The 12,854-nt window shown below is 38.8% G+C and overlaps 1 protein-coding gene across 1 annotated transcript in view; it reads right to left on the minus strand.

The window, feature by feature from the left end:
• LOC124775900 (adenylosuccinate lyase) overlaps nt 1-12,854 on the minus strand; it is a 492,241-nt gene that overhangs the window by 4,634 nt on the left and 474,753 nt on the right. The window contains exons 7-8 of the mRNA XM_047250735.1: nt 9,178-9,358; nt 4,149-4,325 (exon numbers count right to left, since the gene is read on the minus strand). Coding sequence (XP_047106691.1) covers nt 4,149-4,325; nt 9,178-9,358 — 358 coding nt within the window. The remainder of the gene's footprint in view (nt 1-4,148; nt 4,326-9,177; nt 9,359-12,854) is intronic.

The raw sequence follows: 12,854 nt of genomic DNA on the forward strand, positions 1-12,854 counted from the left end.
AACAACAATACAAAATGGGATAAATATGTATAATCAGTAGTAGGGAGATTATCAGAGACTTGTTAGGAGGGTTCTGAGAGATTACAGTGAATCTGTAAATGAAACTGCATTCAAAGCAATAATGAGATCAATCACAGAGACCTCCCCCACTGTTTGGAGTCCTTATCAAGTAGGAACAAGTGGAGACATCAAACCAATTTGGCTACATGCTACTAGGGTCACAGAATGTCAATACAAACCATTACATCAGTGTTACTGAGGTGTTAAGGGAATCTGAAAAATAATCTTCAGAGAACCAGTGTTAGAGAAAAAGTGTGTGACAGTTGCACTATATTGCTTTATATCTTGCATAGAGACCATGCAAATAAGATAAGGGTGGTCTGGGTTCATGTGGAAACATATAAACAGTCATTTTCCCTTGCTCATTGCATTAATGGAATAAATCACTAATATTGACATGGTATGTCCACCAGCATGCATTGTACAGCAGCTTAAGGAGCACAAATGTAAATATAAATGTTGTCACAAGGAAATTTTTCACTACTATTAACATCATACCAAACGTTTCAAAAAAATTAATAATAAACATATACAAACCAATATGTTTCAACTGCCGTGCTATTATCAAGACAAAAAAATTACAGTACAGCTTAAAGAATGGCCGTGCACATGCACAGATACAAACACACACTTGCACTAATAAGCTGTTTTAGTCTGCTATATTGTGCCAGCTCTGCAACTTGACTCAGTCTTCAGTTCTCACTCCTGTTCATGTATCTATCAATGACTTAGCTATAAGGCAAGTTGTTACTTTCGCTCCTTTCATTATTAATTAACATTAATTACAATGTCATTACATGCTGGACCAATTCACAACACTATAATTTCACCAAGCCTGCACATAAATACTTAATATCAAAGAGAAGTGTTTGTAGTTTTTATGCCAATCATGAATGTACATGATGTGCATCCCCTCCCTACATCCCTGCCATATGTAATATGACAGAGATCCAGAAGGTAATCTCATTCTAATCAAGCGCTTGAAGATAATCTCATTCTAATCAAGAGCTTGTGTAATAAAGTCCTATCTTGGGAAATGATCATCAGTCGTACTTCCTCCTTTGTGAGTTGGTGGACATGGGCTATGATAGTTCACTTCACTGAGAAAAATTAGCCTTAGTCTCTTCATATCACAAACATATTTACTTCTGCTCTATAACATTTGATTTGGTGACTGAAGGAAGTTTTCCTGAGCCTGTCTGTACTTTTGATTCCTTTCACAAGTGCAGACGAAATAAATCTGCTTCACAATCATAAAGGCTGCTTCTTAAAAGCCTTAATTCCATGTCAGTAATAATTTAATATTGTTACAAAATGCCTGCCTTTGTATGAGATCATTAGCTGTAGTCTGCATGGAATGAATTGCAACCATTTCCATAGAACTACATCATCACTTGGCTACTCTGTGCATCCCATTATGTAATTCTAAACATATCCATCCTCTGCTGTGAAACTGGCACAACAAGCTTTCATCTGTCAAACAGTAAGAGCATGTAATCAAAATTACCATATGCTGTTCACAAAACAGGTATTCAATACACACACTAGGCATGACAACCAACAAGCAGTCTGTCCACATGAATGACCACTGTCAAACTGTGGCCAAAAAACAAGTGGACCACCTCGTTGCTCAACACGCTGCCAAACATGATATCCCTCATCTCAATGACTGCTTCACAGCCTTGCCATATGGATCCTTCCCACCAACATGAGCTTTTCTGAACTGTGCAGGTGGGAACTTTCCCTGCAATACATCCTATGTTCCCGTAACCCTCCTGGCCTCAACCTTCGTTAGTCACTGTCCTCACCCATCCAGACCCCTCCCTGTTCCTATTCCAGCACTACATTTACATCTACATCTACATTTATACTCAGCAAACCACCCAACGGTGTGCCATCATTTCACCACCACACCCAGTCTTTTAATTTCTTTATTTTTATTTCTTTTTATTTCTCTCCTTTCTGCTACATACCCCTCCCCCCTCCGCACCTTCTCTCCTGCCCTCCGTCTAAACTGCAACATTTCACTGTCTGCAACTCCCACCATACTATCCTACCCCCTCCCCGCCCCAGCCTCCTCCTTACCCCACCCAGTCGCCACTCCCATCATGCACTTGTGCTGCTGTTTGCAGTGTGGTTTCAGCTCTCAGACTGCAGACGAGTGTGCAAGTTGCAATTATGAGTGTGTGTGTGTGTGTGTGTGTGTGTGTGTGTGTGTGTGTGTGTGTGTGTGTGTGTGTGTCTACTGCTGACAAAGGCCTTAATGGCCAAAAGCTTTAATTGTGTGAATCTTTTTGTTGTACTTGTCGTGATTCAGCATCTCTGCTATGTGGTGAGTAGCAACTTTCCCTCTCTGGTATTGTTACATTCCATCCTGGATTTCCCATTGTTTCATGTAGAAAATATCATCAGAGAGGTGAAAAACCAAGTAAAGGACTAAGAGAGTTGTTCTTTCTTGTTTGCTTTTAACCACCTTACTTAAAGGTAAGAGACAAGGCAAGCTTACTTTTTACAAGAAGGGCATTTTATTACCTGCAAGCCCATTGCGGAATCATTATGTTAGTCATGAATAATAACTTTAAAAAATCACAGGAATCATACATTTCTTGGCAATCAAAACAGGTTTTGAATGTGTTTCATGCAAAATACTACAGTTCAGTGTCACGCTACCAAGGTATTCTCTGTAATAATTGACCATCTGGTTCATTATAAAAGAGAAAATTATGGGAAATCTATAGAAGAGATGTGCCTCATTATTGTACTAACAAATGTAGTATCAAAATTTGATAGAGATAATTTAATTTATAATCACAACACTCTTAAAGCTACTTGTGCACCTGAATGGTGTATTATGAGCATCATGTTTCAAACTACCTGGCAGATTAAAACGGTGTGCCAGACCAAGACTTGAACCCGAGACCTTTGCCTTTCGCGGGCAAGTGCTCTACCATCTGAGCAACCCAAGCATGACTCACGACCCATCCCCACAGCTTCAATTCTGCCAGTACCTCGTCTCCTACCATCCAAACTTCACTGAAGCTCTTCTGCAAACTTGTCTAAACACGTAATAAACATTGAATGATACATTCCCAGCCTAAAATAATGCAGGAATTACCTTAAACAAAGAAAATGGAGGAAAATATATTGTAAAGCGCATCTCCGATATGTGTGGCTTTGTCTTCTTATTCTTTGAAATGATCTGTTCTGCTCTGGTGGTCACAGTATGAAACAAAACAGATGCCAAATGCATGCCAGGAACTCACAGAATCATTGCATTCCGCAGAAAAATGATGTGGTTGACCCATGGCAAATTCAAAACAAAACCCACATGATCACACCAGCCAGGGTGGAAGGGATTATTGGTTGCAGTTCATTCTTGGTACATAAACGCCTGTAATTTATTACCCCACTGCTTCTATTACCCTCTTCCATTTGTAAATGAACCAGCTGTGCACTCAAACAACAAAATGCTCATCTTATTTAACTGCCATCTGGCTCTCCGTTTGTTATCGCCAGTGTTATACCTGTTTCAGCTGATACTATCTCCAAAACTCTTAGCATTTTTGTCATTGGCCATTACCTCACAATAAAAGATATTAAATTCAGTCTTCCTAATTGATATGTCATTAACATGACAAATTGCATACAACTATTTTTCTTTGAAGGTCATATTCTAAAACAAACCCCTGAAACAAGTATGTCATCTTCCTGTGAAAGAAAGGAAGACAATACTTCAAAGTTCCATCAATAACAATTTCCTGATAATATGCTTAAGTGTGCTGGTGAATACGATAACAAAATGAAAAATACATGAATATTTTCAAAATAAAAAGCTGGGTTTGGAACAGATGTACAGAACACTGTGAAGTTCTTAGAAGATATTTCATTATCTGTATACACTGAAGTTGTATCACCTTCAGTAGCATAATTGTGCTGTGACTTGCCATTCTTTATAAGCAACAATAAATAACAAGTAAATTAATGTTCTAAAATCATTTTTACTATTTCTGTGCAAGTAAATATAGAATCGAATCCATTAGAGACAAACAAGGTGTTTGGTTTACTAACGGTAAAGTAAAGCTTTATACCTGTTCTGGAGCTCTTCCAATGAATGTTGATGGATTGAGGAGATCATCCAGCTGAGACAAAATTGGAGAAAAGTATGGGTCACGACGTATTCTCTCCAGCAAATCATTGTCAAGACCCTTTTGTTTCACCTGTGCTCCAGCTTCATGCGACAGAACACGAATTTTTTCATGGCACACCTTTAAATCAAATATCCACAAATTAAATTCAGATTACTAAATGCATGGTTAAATGATGATTATGCAGCTGTGACTATGTAACACAGACTTCAGTGCACAGCAACATATACCTGAAAGAAATATGGCTTACACATTACACAGTGCCACTACTCGCAACTCTCCCTTTCTCTAAAAACACACACACACACACACACACACACACACACACACACACACACACAGAGAGAGAGAGAGAGAGAGAGAGAGAGAGAGAGAGAGAGAGAGAGAGACTGCAGATTTAAAAACATATTAAGAAGGAAGGAAGAAAGAAAGAAGACTGGAAAATCAGTTGAAAGAGTGTATATTTAAGACAAAAGCTTCTTGTAATAGACATTTATCTTACATATATTTAGGACTCCTAATGTCAGCTTCTCTTGTTATGCTCTCTATCCTAACCAACAAACACATGCACACAGCAAACTCACCCCTACTCCCTACTCATGCCAAGCTTACTAAGCTATTAAAACATTCTATACACTGTTATTACAGGTTAGTTTTCTTAAGTTATTTGGATATTTCAGGGATGATATCTGCAATATCTCACAATGATACTGAATGTGTCAATCACATACACTGATCAGCCAGAACATCATGACCATTTACCTAATAGCACAGACACCAGCAGCGACATGGCATAGCATGCAAGCAATGAGGCCATGGTAGGTCACCAGAGGGAACTGGCACCACATCTGCACACACAAGTCGCCTAATTCTCGTAAATTCAAGGGAAGGGGTAATGAGCTGTGATGCCATGTTCAATTACATCCCAGATGTGTGCAATCAGGTTCATGCCTGGCGAGCTGTGGGGCGGCACATGCATTGGAACTCCACACTGTGTTCTTCAAACCACTCCACCAACTCCTGGCCTTGTGACATGGCGCAATATCTTGTTGGAAAATACCACTGCCATCAAGAAACATGATGATCATGAAGGTGTGTACGTGGTCTTCAACCAATGTACAATATTCCTTGGCTATCATTGTGCCTTGCATGAGCTCCACTAGACCCACGGATGCCCACATGAATGTTCCCCAGAGCACAATGGAGCCACCTCCAGTTTGTCTCCATCCTGCAGTACAGTTGTCAAGAAGCTGTTCCCCTGAAAGACAATGGATTTGTGCTTTCCCAAAAGCATGATGGAGAAGGTACCAGGATTCATTATACCATGCAATGCTCTGCCACTGCACCAACATCCAGTGCCAACATCGCATGTCCATTTCAGTCATAGTGGCCGATGTAGTGGTGTTAACGTTGGCATACGCCTGGGTCGTTGGCTGCAGAGGCCCATCATTAGGAGTGTTCAGGGCACTGCATGTTCAGACGCATTTGTATTTGCCCAGTATTAAATACTGATGTTAGTTCCACCACAGATTGCTGCCTGTCCTGTTTTATCAGTCTGCCCAGTCTACAATGTCTGACATCTGTAATGAGGGGTGGCTGCCCAACCCCACAACACCTGCATGTGGTTTCACCTTGGTTTTTCCATGGGATGAAGACACTTACCACAGTACTCCTTCAACACCCAACAAGTTGTGCAATTTTCGAAATGTTCATGCTGAGCCTCTGGGCCATCACAATCTGCCCTCAGTCAAACTCAGTTTGGTCACACGCCTTCCCCATTCTACACAGGGACAGCATGCTCACAGATACTACATGCACTCTGTGTGTGTGTGTGTGTGTGTGTGTGTGTGTGTGTGTGTGTGTAACAGTCATTACTTGCCAAGTGATGCTACTATTACCTGGACGGGTTTATATTGGCATTAGGTTGGTGGTGATAATTCTATTGCTGATAAGAATATACACATATGAGCCAAAATATTATGACTACCTACTGTATTTAATAGCATGTTGGTCCAGCTTTGGAGCACAACATGAGTGATTCTGTATGGCATGGATCTGACAAGTTCTTGGTAGGTTTTTGGAGGTATGTGGGAACAAATGTTTTTGCACAGGTCACACAGTTCCTGTCATTACATACGTGAGGTTTATGGGCACAGAACTGATGCCCAATAATGTCCCAGGTCTGTTCTTCAGAATTCAGATCAGGAGAATTTGGAGGCCCACACATCACATTGAGTTAATTACAGTGCTCTGCAGACCACTCTAGAATGCTTCTGGACTTGTTACAGGGACAGTTATCCTGTTTGAAGATGTCATCACCATCAGGGAACACATCAAGCCTGAATGGATCCAGGTGATCTGCAATAATGTTCTCATAGTCCACAGCTTTTTGATTACTACTACTAGTCCCATGAAAGCCTAGGTGAATGTCCCCTATAATATAACACTGCCACCACAGGCCAGCACCCATGGTACATTCATGTCTCAAGTAGCTTTTCATCTGGATGAACCTGCAGCTCTGAGCAGTAACATCCAGGAGGATGCTGTCATCATTAAAAACTGCACTTTCCTTTGCTGTTACAACCATGCTGTACACTGCACTTTACTGCACTTTATGTTGCTGCTACGCGAACTGGCAGATTATGGGAATTGTATAGTGTAGCAGTGGAGTTAGATATTGGTGTAGAGAGGGTAGGTGAGTGGTGCAGCAGTACAGGCACTCAAATGATTTTTTTTTTGTGTGTGTGTGTGTGTGTGTGTGTGTGTGTGTGTGTTTATACTGCAGTTTTTGGCTTCCCACTAATTAATACAACTGGCAATTTATTGCAATTTAGCAGCAAAATGTTTCAGGATTACCCTAGGAAAGGCTTAGTGACAATTACTGGTCTGATGAAATCTTCTCGGGCTTCCATCCGGGTAGCTGCGTCAAAAATCTGCGACATTTCGATGAGTGTCATTCTCATCATCTTCTGGTGAAGATGATGAGAATGATACCCTCCGGAAACATCGCGGATTTTCAACGCAGCTACCCAGATGGAAGCCCGAGAAGATTTCATCTGCAGTGTACACCAGGAAAGCCTACATTCACATATAATTACTGGTCTGGTTACCCAGATGTGCTCTGAATATTAGTTGAGTGAGTAACCATTTCCTGGAAGCATCCTGTGTGTGGTATGACTTTGTGATGGGTGATCCATCAGTCACGCCCATGTGTAATTGCCCCAACATGTTGATCAACCCTTCAAGCTCTGTATTTATATATTTGGCAGAATGCATTGTCTACACCTTTACATATTGCTCACAGAATGGCAAAAACTTCACACCGCATTCCCAGCGATGTGTCTAATGTTACCATCAACATATTTTGTGATCTCTCAAAGCCTTTTGATAGTGTGAATCATGAAATTCTTCTAGATAAGCTTAAGTATTGTGGTATGAGTGGGACAGTACACAAATAGGTTAATTCATACTTAACTGTAAGAATGCAGAAGGTTGAAATTAACAGTACAGATAGTCTGCAAAAACCAGCAGAGTCCTCAAATTGGAGAGGTATCAAGAATGGTGTCCCACAGGGTTCAGTCTTGGGTCCCTTATTGTTCTTAATATATAGTAACGACGTGTAACTCTATATTCATGAAGATGCAAAGCTAGTTCTTTTTGCTGATGATACAAGTATAGTAATCACACCCAAGAACCAAGAATCAGCTGAGGAAATTGCAAATAAAGTCTTTCAGAAAATTATTAAGTGGTTCCCTGCAATTGGACTCCCACTAAATTTTGAGAAAACACAGTTTATACAATTCTGTACAGTAAATGGCATAACACTATTGATAAATATAAACTATGAACAGAAGTCTATTGCTAAGGCAGAATACTCAAAATTTCTGAGTGTGTGCATTGATGAGAAATTGAATTGGAAGAAACACATTGATGATCTGCTGAAATGGTTAGGTTCAGCTGCTTATGCTAATACGGTTATTGCAAATTTTGGCGATAAACATATCAGTAAATTAGCCTACTATGCCTATTTTCATTCACTGCTTTCATATTGCATCATACTTTGGGGCAATTTGCCATTAAGAGAGAAAGTATTCATTGCACAAAAGCGTGTAATCAGAATAATAGCTGGAGCCCACCCAAGACCACCTTGCAGACATTTATTTAAGGAACTTGGGATATTCACAGTACTTTCACAATACTTATATTCATTAATCATTACTCTGTGGTGGTTTCCACATTTGTCCACACTGAAAAATATCTGGTTACTAAACATTCCTTAGTGGAAGATGATGTTTGCCATAGGTGATTTAGCTGGCAATACAACAGAGACTGAGATTAGGTTAATCTGCATTTGCTACACAAGTATATAGGGCCCAAAAACAGTGAATTAAAATAATGTAATGCAATTAATTAGTTTATATTGTAATGTCCCTTTACAAAATACTGACTACTATTAACAAAATGCTTAATTTTGTGTCCTTTGCATTAACAGTATGTGACAATTACTGCAAACACACACATGCTGATACATCTATGGCTGCAAATGTACTAAAATTTCTAAGTATTAATTATATCTACAGCAGTTTTTGTGACAAAAATAATCAACTTTTGTAGCACTTCAAAAATTTTATGAATGTTACAGCATCAGTGCTGTCATTGTGGCTGAACAACTTGTTAATCTAACAAAACTGTGTCTCTGGAACAGGGCACTAGCTCAAGATTAAGTATGATAAATTGCACAGAAAGTAATGTAGTATGACTATGTGCTATAGTGAGAAACTTGAGCTCCATGATTCTTCACATTCTTCCAATATGTATGAAATGTTTCCCAGCAAATGGCTAGACATCATGATAATATATTCCACAATAATCTTATCATTTGAACAATCTTCATACAACTAGCTTTACAATTATCCTAAATTCATTGTCCCACTTAAATTATTACTTGATCAAGATATACTTTGGTACTCACCTGCCTATCACCGCCAGCTTTTACCATAGCCATAATGATGTTTTCTGCACACATGAAAGGAAGTTCTTGCCGAATATGCCTTTCTATAACTTTTGGATACACTACCAGGCCTTCAAAAACATTTTGCAGTGTCACCAGCACACTATCAGCAGACAGGAAAGCCTCAGCCAATGTAATTCTCCTGAAAGACATTTGATTAGCAAATGAGTGCCCACATTGAAATTTTTGAATAGCTTTTCATGGTGAACAAATTTTTATCGCCACAAAAAACAAAGCTGCTTTTCAACTCTTACATGCAACACCAAGAAACAAATAGAGACTTTCATTTCATTTGCTCAACTACAAAAAGTAAGAATGAAAATTATTTTTATTATTTTATATAGGGACTGCTATCCCAGCCCATCGGCACCTGAAAGGAAAAAAAGGAACACCTTCTCCTCTAAATAAGGGTGGGCACACTAAGCTCATTCTAAAACTAAAAGCTGAAGCTACATGCAAAAATAAAGTTATTTCTTCACAGTTACACAAAGCTTTAGATGCTTTAACAAGATAACATGCTTTCAGAAGTTGGCAATATGATAAGGATTTCGTTTCTTAAAAGCTACATTTGTTTGACTGGTATTTTCCGTTGCTGTATAAAACAGACAGTGTGCAGAAGATTTCAAATACTTGTGTGACCTACCTAATCAAGAACTAATTAATCAGTGATTCACAATGAACAGTATAATTTATCTGAAGAGTAGAATATGCCAATGCAGTTTAGTTTTTAGATATTCTTCCTAATTGAGTATTCATACATTTGATTGCCCACACTATGCAATGGGCACAAGGTTAATTGTATGTCCAAATGGTAGTGAAGCAATTTTATAAAATGGAACACCTCACTGATGACCTCTCTGTGATTTGAACCCATGGGAAGGACATCCTCTGCTCTTTTTGCCAGAACTTCAGCACCTGCCCCAAAACCCACTCACCAAGGAGTTTTCCTTCTGGGTGTAGATCTTCACCATTCTGATGATTCCTTCAAAACAACTGTCTATATCATACACAGCAATCACATGCAATGCCCCTCTTATATCATCTGGCAGCTTTTTAATGTTAAAAAGTCACTCTTTCTGCAGCCATAAAATGGCCGAATGATACATCTGCCATTGAAAACATGTGCTATCCAAATATATCAATCAAACTGCTGGAATGTTTAAAGCTATCAGCTCAGATAATCCTTAAACCATCTCCTATGTATCATTTATGGTTATTATGCCAAAGAATCTATCACAATTGCTAAACAATCACCAATGAGTACCTCCTTCTCCCGCAGTAAAATCCACACTCAGTTAAAGTTAACCATCTACTTTGAACACTGGAAGTCAGTCTGGAGGAATGATTGGAAAGCTTTATGATAGATAAATTCTGTTAGAAAGTATGAAACAGTCAGTAAATATAATATGTCTGAATGGACAGTGACTTAAAAGTGGAAATATCAACATACTCAAGAAACTTCCACATTACACACTGGCCAACAACTTTTGTAGAACTAAACGGTATGGAGGCTCATGCATATTAGTCCATTCCTCATTATACTATGAAATGAGAGATAATTTTAGCCAAAAATTAAGAAATTACTTTTGAAAGTTGTTGCACAGAACATGAAGAGTACAAAATGGTATCGTCAGTACGTATTGCAACCCTGAGTACCATGTAAGCTCTGTATTCTTAAAGACATTTGAACTCTTTTACATAAATTAAAAACTGAAAAACTGCATAAGAATCAAATTATATGTGCCGACTTCAACGTAGATGTAAGAACTGATGTAAAATTTGCTTCACATTTAAAGAATCTGATAGCCACAAATGGGCTATATCTAATTTTTGGCCAATGCACAAGAGTTACTGCAACTACTTCAACATGTATTGATAATATTATAAGCAGTCATAATTACAGCATCAAAGAAGATTGTATTTCAAAAATTAAATTCAGGCTGCACAACAAATAGATGTAGGGACTTCAGCCAAGCAAAAGTGGAGGTATTTATTAAAAACCAAGCCTCACTGTATGGTCAGTCAGCAAACACACTTCAATAAATAAAAACTACAAGAAGGTTTCAACCAAATTCACATGCATATTCAATGAATGCTTCCCTTTTTTAAAAGTATGGACTGAGTCTCATAAAAGTGGATCATGGGTAATGAAAGAAATTAGTGTGTCTAGCATCAAAAAGAGGAAACTTGATATGGAGGCAAAAGTCAATCAAAATCCTGAATTTCTTAAATATGTTAGCACATTCAAAAAACATTTAACAAATTAGTTAAACTAGCAAATCGTACTGAAAACAATACATTCATTTCAAAAGCAAAAAAAAATCCAAAGCTATTTGGTCTGTTATAAGAAGTGAGGCTAGCAGTGAAATGAGAAAAAAATGTCCCACTAAACTAATGATAAATGGTAGGACAGAAACAGATTCCAGTGGCATTTGTGAATCCTTCAATAATTTCTTCATTAGTTGTAACAAAATTGGTTACTCCTCACCACCAAGTACAGTTCCCAGTATGGCAGAGAGAAATTGCTCGGATTTTAAGTTCTCACATGTTTCAAGATCTGATGTCTAAATCATAATATCTCTAAAACATTTAAACTCAGTGGGTTGGGGTGATCTTCCCATTAGAATAATATAAGGGGCTTTAAAAAGAAACAAGCTGGAGGCATAATTACAGAAACCAGTACCTGTATGTTAGAAATACTGACCCTGGCTGTTGACACAGTTGTCCCACTGTGACACAAGGCAGTGAATGGCTGTCTCTTAAAATTCCCGGGGCTGCGATATTAACAAGTTCCGCATGTACAGCTGGAAGTCGTCATCTGAGGTGAATCGTTTGCCCCTCAGAGCCTTTTTAAGGGGACCAAAACTAGCATAATCACAGGAAGAGAGATCCAGACTGTATGGACGGTGGGTGGCCCAGAACCTTCCATTTGAATTTCTGCAAGAGTGTCACGACTATGTTGGCCGTATGATGCTTTGCATTGTCATGGAGCAGAATGACCCAAGGTTTGCAAGTAATGCTGGGCATACACTGTTGTCCCATGCTGCAGAAACTGAATCAGAAGGGGGCCGTTTTTAGTCCCCTTCAAAAGGCTCTGAGGGGCAAACAATTCACCTCGGACAATGACGTCCAGCCGTATGTGCAGAACTGGTTAACATCGCAGCCCCTGGAATTTTATGAGACAGCCATTCACCACCTTGTGTCACAGTGGGACAAGTGTCTCAACAACCAGGGTCAATACTTCTAACATACAGGTACAGGTTTCTGTAATTATGCCTCCGGCTCATTTCTTTTTGAACGCCCCTTGTACAATCAGTATCAATTAAAATATGCTCAAGTTCTGCCAATTCATAAAAGGGACAAACAAGATGAAAAGGGAAACTATAAGCCTATGTCACTGTTACCAATTTTTTTCAAAACATATTTGAGAGAGCTGCATGTGACCAGATAGAAAATTATAATTCATCCCACAATATTATTTTATACAATCAGTATGGTTTCAGGAAAGGCTCCAGCACACCCCATGCAATAAATGAATTGGTCACAAAAGTTAGCACTTGTCTCAATAATAAAATGTATGTATCAGGCATCTTTTGCGATCCTACCAAACCCTTCAACACTGTAAATCATGACTGGCT

Source organism: Schistocerca piceifrons, chromosome 2 (assembly GCF_021461385.2).
Source record: "Schistocerca piceifrons isolate TAMUIC-IGC-003096 chromosome 2, iqSchPice1.1, whole genome shotgun sequence".
In the NCBI taxonomy this organism is placed as follows: Eukaryota; Metazoa; Arthropoda; class Insecta; order Orthoptera; family Acrididae; genus Schistocerca; species Schistocerca piceifrons.